The sequence below is a fragment of the Budorcas taxicolor genome, chromosome 1 (genome assembly GCF_023091745.1).
Source record: "Budorcas taxicolor isolate Tak-1 chromosome 1, Takin1.1, whole genome shotgun sequence".
Taxonomy (NCBI): Eukaryota; Metazoa; Chordata; class Mammalia; order Artiodactyla; family Bovidae; genus Budorcas; species Budorcas taxicolor.
Genome location: NC_068910.1, coordinates 207,299,028 through 207,306,085, shown reverse-complemented (window position 1 = coordinate 207,306,085; position 7,058 = coordinate 207,299,028). Strand labels below are relative to the sequence as shown.

The window sequence follows — 7,058 nt, the reverse complement described above, 5'->3', positions numbered from 1 at the left end:
GACATAAGAGACCCAGGTTTGATCCCTGGGTTGGGAAGATCCCCTGGAGGAGGAAATGGCAACCCACTCTAGTATTCTTGCCTGAAGAATCCCCATGGAGAGGACCCTGGCGGGCTACAGTCCATAGGGTGGCAAAGAGTCGGACACGACTGAGCTAGTGAACAAGGATGTCTCCAGAAGAGTCACCTTCTGAGATGCTGGCGTGAGGACTTCAGGATGGAGACTAGGGGCTCACAGCTCTGCCTGTGACCAGGCTGGGAAGGAACCACAGTGAACACAAGAGCAGCGGCCTTTAGTGACAGCTCTGTCCTGGCTGCAGCAGACCCACAGACCCAGGCCCCGTAGACCCGAGCACTAGAGGCCAGTGTGCACAAAGAGAGGCGCCTTCTGGGGGTATCCGAGGGGAGCAGGGAGCCTCAGAGACTCTGATTTTCCTAAATATCCACCACCTCCAAAGATACTCTCCCCAGACCCCAGGGGCAGTGGCCATTTGCACCAGTTACACAGGGTTCCCCCTTCTCCACGGATATGGGTGAAAAGGCAGGAGGGGGGCAGGGGGCTTCCTATTGGAAGGACGGGGCAGGTAGGGGTGGGAAGAGCCTGGAGGAACTCCCACAGAGGGAGGACCCTTCTGTAGACAGGGGCCAGACCTAGAGAAATGCCAGGCCACAAGGGCATGCGTGTGTGTGTGTGTGTGTGTGTGTGCACGCGCACGCGTGTGTATGCGTGTTTCACTGCTTTCCACTAAAAACCCCCGAACAGCAGCTGTTTCCCTGTGTTGAGCAGGGTCACTTCTGGAAGTTCTTCCACATGTCCTCCCCTCTTGGTGTCATTTCTCCAGAAGGAAGAACATGGACACCACCCCAGGGACCATCCCACTGACCCCATCAGGCTGCCCAGGGCCCCCAGCCTCTGCTCCCTAGACAGGGACACCTCCGACCCGGGCGTCTGCCTGCTTTCTACCCCCAAAAGCCACATCTAGCCCCACCGGTCTCCCCCTGGTCACCGTGCTGCTGGCAGGGCCCCTGGCTGTGCCCCCTGCCGGCTCCCCAGTGGAGGCTGCTGGCCTCCTAGTCTCTTCCGGTCTCAGGGGAGTCTGGGCAGACAGGGAGAAAGCCACCCCTCTGGGTGAGGGACACAGCCCTGGTCACCAGAAGCCCCCCGAGGGCCCCGTGACTGCTCCAGGAAGGGAGTGGCAGAGCGAAGGCGGCACCTCCCACACAGATGCCCAGGGCGTGGTGCCTAGGAGAACAGACACTTCTGACCGCCTGCCCTCCTCCCTTAGGGAGCGAAACCGCAAGGGAGCCTGGATGGGATGATGAGGCCTCACTTGGCAACCCAGTTTGCACGCAGGTTAGAGAGGGGACCTCAGGTGCTCTCCCTCCCATGTCCCCTGCCCCGCCTCCTTCCAACCCTGCATAGCTGAGGTCGAGGGGGGCGCTGGTCTGGGAGCTGGGGATAAACTGCCTGGTCACTCAGACCAGGGTTGAACAGAGACAGGTGGACCCAGCCTCCGCTCCCCCTCACCTCCCAACCCAACGACAAGCCCCGTCTCGCCTTCTCCACTGCTCCCCGACCCCCTCAACCCCGGACAGATGGCGCCGCCACCACATCGCAAGTTGCTTCTGTCACCCGCTCTTTATTGATTGCCATGGGCTGCCTTCTCATGGGTGACCAGGTGCCCCAAGAGCGGCACTACAGACGGGAGGGTTGAGGGAAGGGGGTCTGAGAGGCCAGGCGCAGGGGAGCCCCCACCAGATGGACCTCATGAGAGCGCCTGCCACCCGGGGCCGCGACCACCCGGCTGGGCCTGGAGACCGGAGGCCGCCCAGAGATGGCTCGGAGAGGGGTGCTCTCTGACCTCCGCGGCAGAAGCTGTGATGGCAACCACTTCCCCCGAGGGGCTGGTGCTGGGACCCGGGTCACTCTGAGGCCTCCGCACCACAGGCTGGGGCCCTGGGCCCTCCCGGCTACTCTCTCAAACCCTCAAGCCCTCGGAGAAGAGGAAAAGGAACTGGAGAAGGGGGAAGCAGAGGGAGACGGATGCCCCACTTTCTAGGGTCCCCTAGATGGGTGGGTGCGGGAGCCGCAGTGGGCGGCAGCCGAGGCCGAGGCCAAGCTTAGGATGAGGGCGCAGAGCTGGGCTTCTCCTCCCGGGACACGGGGATGGCCCGCTCGCTGTGGCCGGCGTCCACGCCAGATGGGACCTTGGGGCCAGAGAAGGTCAGCATGCCGTCCGCGGACAGGGAGCAAGAGAGTGCGGACTGGTCCACGTTGGAAGGCAGGCGGTAGCGGCGGTGGAACTCGCGGGAGATGTAGCCATGGTCATCCTGGGGATGGGGAGGGCACGGTCAGAGGCGCTGCAGCCGCCGGCAGCCCCCGGCCCCCGTGGAGGAGGCCCAGGCCACACAAGTTCAAACCCACGATGCTCTCCCGGGCGGTGGGCAGCAGGTGCTGGGCCGTGCCCAGAGCCCTGGACCTCCCTGCCTCCCTGCATGAGATCAGGGCCTGCCCGGGGCCCTTGGCTCCTCTCACTGATTTCATTCCAACATCTCGTGAATGGTCCTGCCCTGGCCCGGCCCTCAAGTCCAACTTCCCCTTCACCTGGCCCCAAGACCAGGCTCAGGTCCCAGCCGTCCATCTAACTGGAAAGCCACACCTGGACACTCCCATCTCCTGGTGCCCTGGCCCGTCTCCCCTGCCCTCCAGGTGTAGACTCAGAGCCCCAGGGGAGTGTCCCGTCTTGTCCCTAGGGCCCCAGGAGGGGAGGACAGCAGATGGGTGGGGTCTGTCCCCCAAGTCCAGCTCCCCCACCACTAGAGAAGCCCTGGTCTCCGACCTGTCCTGGCTGAGGTCCTCCCTGAGCCAGGCTGTGCCCCTGCCCCCAAGACAATGGGCACCAGGCACCTGGGCTCCGATGAGAGTCGTTGGCTGCACCATCCCCCCAAGTGAGACTGGTGTGAAAGCCTGCCTGGCTAGGAGCTCGCCCCTCGGTGCAGCGTTTCCTGGGGTCTGTCCTAATCCCACCCCGTCACCCAGGATTCTGGACACAGCCAGGGATGCCAAGCAGTGCCCGAGTGGGGATCCTCTCAGGTTCCCCCAGCCATGCTGCCCTGGCCTGCGGAGGGCTCAGGAGCAGCCTCCCAGTCACCGGGGTTGGCCAAGGTCTGGGGGCCGTGGTCCTGCCTCTCGGCTGAGGCTGCAGCAGGTCCAGGCTCACCTGCCGCTCGTTGTGCTTGCCATGGATCTCCACGAAGTCCTCCTGCACCTTCACCGTCAGGTCTTCGGGAGAGAAGTGCTTCACATCCAGGAAGATGACAAACTTGTCCCGGTCGGATCGGACCTGAAACCAAGCACCCGTGTGGGTCCCGCGGAGCTGCAGCTCAGGGACAGAGGCTGGCTGGAGCAGCCGGAGCTGGGTGGCCGGGGCTTGGTCCCAGGTTATCGGAACAGAAAGTATCATCCAGGCTCTGACCGCTCCCTCCGAGTGCCCGAAGACAAGGGCACCCGGGACTCAGGAGCGAGTGGACACTCGGCCGACAGCCAGAACCTCAGAGGCCTGCTGTCTGCCTGACTTGTGAGGGGTTGAGTAGCCTGTTATAGATTGGTGGGTTATGGTTGTAGGGCTGGTTATGGCTTAGTTGCTGGCTTATTGGCAGGTTATGGGTTGGTTGACTAGCTGGTTATGGTTGTGGACTGGTTATGGTTTGTTCAGATGGCCAGTGAGACCAAGCATCTGGCCCCTGCCCGGCTCTCCATCAACAGCCTGGGGCCCTGTCTCTGCACATGGACAGATGTTCCCAGTGCTCTGCACAGACCACCCAGCTCCTCACACACTCCCCCTTCACTCCTCGGAGTGGTCAGCCTTGCACCAGCTCTGGGCAGGTCTCTGTTTCAGGTAGTGGTGAGACCCGGCACCCCCAGAGAGCTGGACCCTGTGGAGGGAAGGCCCATGGGCCTCCTTGTCTGCCCTTGGAGGGCTGGCCTTGGGTGGCTGGGCAAACTCTGCAGCTCTGGCCACAGACGGCTACAGACGGAAGGCCTCTGACCCGACCTCTGGCAGCACAGCCCACCCCGGGTATCCAGCCGGAGAGCAAGCACAGCCTCAGAGCATGAAGCTTGGCCTTCCATCACCCGTGCCCCAGTGGCACTGTTCTTGGGGACCCTAGATGATGGTGGGGACCTCACCAACCACATACAGGTCATAAGTGGAGGGCAGGAGGCATAAACTGGGTGGGCTCCTCTTCCCACCACCCCAGTGGCACGGAGTCTCTGTCAGGAGGACGGCCCACCTGGCCTCTGCACCCAGGGGGAACGAGATGGGGCAAGAAGGGAAAGTGGCCCCACGGCCCTCACCACCTGCTTCACGAGACACGATGGGAGCACTTGGAGCAAGGGTGCCCCCGCCGGCCCTCAGAAGCCCCTGTCTCCTATCCGGCCCACCCCACGGCCGCAGCAGGGAACAGCGTGCCCGCAGTCTCACCTCAGAGATGCCGGAGTCCAGCACGGTGCGGAAGAGGGACTGGCGGTAATAGGGGCTGATGGTGGAGGACAGGAAGGGCAGCAGGTCGTACTCGAAGAGGCCCTCGCCGAAGAACTGGTCGAACAGCCGGCTGGGGTAGAAGGGGCCCAGGGTGCGTTTGAACCAGGGGTGCTGAATGGCGATATCCATGGTGGGCAGCGGCTCTGTGGGCACCCGGGGAGAGGAGATGGTCAGAGCAGGGCCTGTGGGCAGCGCACTGAGGAGCTGGGACGCGGGGCCTGCCTATATACGCAGGGGCAGAAAGGAGGCATTAGAGGGATTTGTCTGGAAAGCGCGAGCTCAGGAGGCAGGCCGCCCAGTCAGCAGAATCGTGGGCCGGCCAGGCTGAGCGCCCACCTCGCCCAGCCCTGGCTGCAGAGCCGACCAGCTGGAGCTCCCTACACCAGGAGGACGGGGCCCCCAGGGAGTTTCTCTGTGGGCAGCTCTGTGTCCCCCATGCTTTCCCAGGTGTACAGGGAAGACTCTCCTCTCCCTTCCCCCAGGGAAGGGTCTGTGTGCTAGGGACAGTGACCCTCTCGGCACACATGGTCCCCTGTGATCCCACGGCTGCCCCCCGCATGGGAGCTCATACCCCTGCTTCACAGACAAGCAAATAGTTACCCAAGCAGTCTCCCAGCCCCACAGCCACCAGGTTTGGCTACATTTCTTTAAGACAGAAATACCTCCCTTACATCCTGGTGATTTCAAATATGATGCATACTTGTAAAAACCTTGGGAAGGACAAAATTGCAGCTCAGAAGCTGGAAAGAGCCTGTGATTCCAGCACCAGGGAGGCCTGTCATGGCGTCTGTGTGCATCCAGGAGGGGAGGCAGGTTTGCTTTGACAAACAGAAACCGCGTGTGCAGGAGTCTCCTCTGGACACTGTCCCTGCAAACCTCAAGGCCTAGGAACAAACAGCCAGGGTCCTTCAAGCAGGTGCCCTGCCCATGTGCCAGGTGTGTGACTGGTCTACCCGTCCAACTAAGGCATTCCAGGGAGACCGACCACAGTCAGGTCACCCCTGGCTTTAAGGCTTCCATACTTCTCAGTAGCCTGGCCTCTGGGAGCCCTACGCTAACGTACCACCCCCCCCCTCCACCCACAGCACAATAGAGAGCCATTCCCACCCCCTACCCCAGCCAGCTTTCTCATGCATAGTCCAGGCAGCAAGACTTATTCACCCAGCACATCTTCGGGTCCTCACGCAGTTCCTTGTGTACTTAGTTATTCAGTCACGTCCAACTCTGTTGTGACCCTTTGGACTGCAGCCTGCCAGGCTCCTCTGTCCATGGGATTCTCCGGGCAAGAATACTGGAGTGGATCCTCCTCAAAGGGATCTTCCCAACTCAGGGATCGAATCCTCATCTCCCATGTCTCCTGTGTCGCAGGCAGATTCTTCACCCGCTGAGCCATCAGGGAAGCCTGCAGCTTCTTACAGAGGCCTTGCAGAGCCCTTGGGTACCATTCAAGGCCAAGACGACAGCACCATATTGGTTTCCAGCAGCTGCTACAACTACTAAAAAGGATTATTCCACAACAAAGGCCTTTTGGACAGTTGGAGTATGGTGACCTTGAAAACACCACGAACTTGGTGGCTGAAACAGCATAAACGTACCACCTTGTGGGTTGGAGACCAGAAACCCACCTTTGTCTCACTGGGCTCAGATCTGAGTCAGCAGGGCTGGTCCCTCCTGGGGATCATCCCCCCTCTTACAGTCTGCTGTTTAAGGAACCTTATTTCCCTGCTTGCCACATAGGGTGACACAGTCTCGGGTTCTGGAATCCCTCCACTGCAGCGAGGGTTGGGGAGAGCTGGGACCCTCCCTTGGGGCATCCATTGCAGGGACGCTCAGCTCCGGAAAGTGCTGCCAATCACAGCCAAGACAAGCTCCTGTCACTCAGAGACACCACCTGGTTCATGTCGACTCACATCTCAGGCCTTAACAACTTCCTCTCTGGTTTGCCAGCCTCACCTATTGGCCAAAACCGTGGGTCACACGTGCTGCAGCAGGTGGCCCAGCCTGGCTTCGCAAAGTGGACCTGGGGATAGATGAAGGATGGCGGATGAAGGCAATGGGCACCGATGATTCCAGCTCACCTGTGCAGCTTCTCCTGCTCACACTTGGCCTCTCACACACAGCCCCTCCCACCCTGGATTCTGGGAAAACAAGACCCTTTTTATCCAGGTCTGGGTTCCTCCTTGAATTCACAGCTGTGTGCTAAGGGGTGTGCTGTGTGTGTGTGCAGAGATTTATTAAAACAATAACAAACCACCTAAAATCTGTTCTAATTATGCAGGTGCAAAGTACACCTCCTCTTCTGTTAATCTACCTAATACTCTGGTTGGTTCTTGGGACTTCCCTGGTGGTCCCGGGTTTATGACTTCATCTCCCGATGCAGGGGGTGCAGGTTTCATCCCTAGTCAGGGAACTAAAGCGGCTTCCCAGGGGGCGCTAGAGGTAAAGAACCCACCTGCCAATGACGCAAGAGACGCGTGTTCGGTTCCTGGGTTGAGACGATCCCCTGGAAGAGGGC

General features: G+C 60.7%; 1 protein-coding gene across 1 annotated transcript; it reads right to left on the bottom strand.

The window, feature by feature from the left end:
• Positions 1-2,120: 2,120 nt before the first annotated feature.
• On the bottom strand, positions 2,121-4,672 carry CRYAA (crystallin alpha A). The gene is made up of 3 exons (XM_052642419.1): positions 4,484-4,672; positions 3,221-3,343; positions 2,121-2,330 (listed from the first exon to the last, which is right to left on the bottom strand). The coding sequence occupies exons 1-3, from the start codon at positions 4,670-4,672 to the stop codon at positions 2,121-2,123; spliced, it is 522 nt and encodes a 173-aa protein (XP_052498379.1).
• Positions 4,673-7,058: the final 2,386 nt, after the last annotated feature.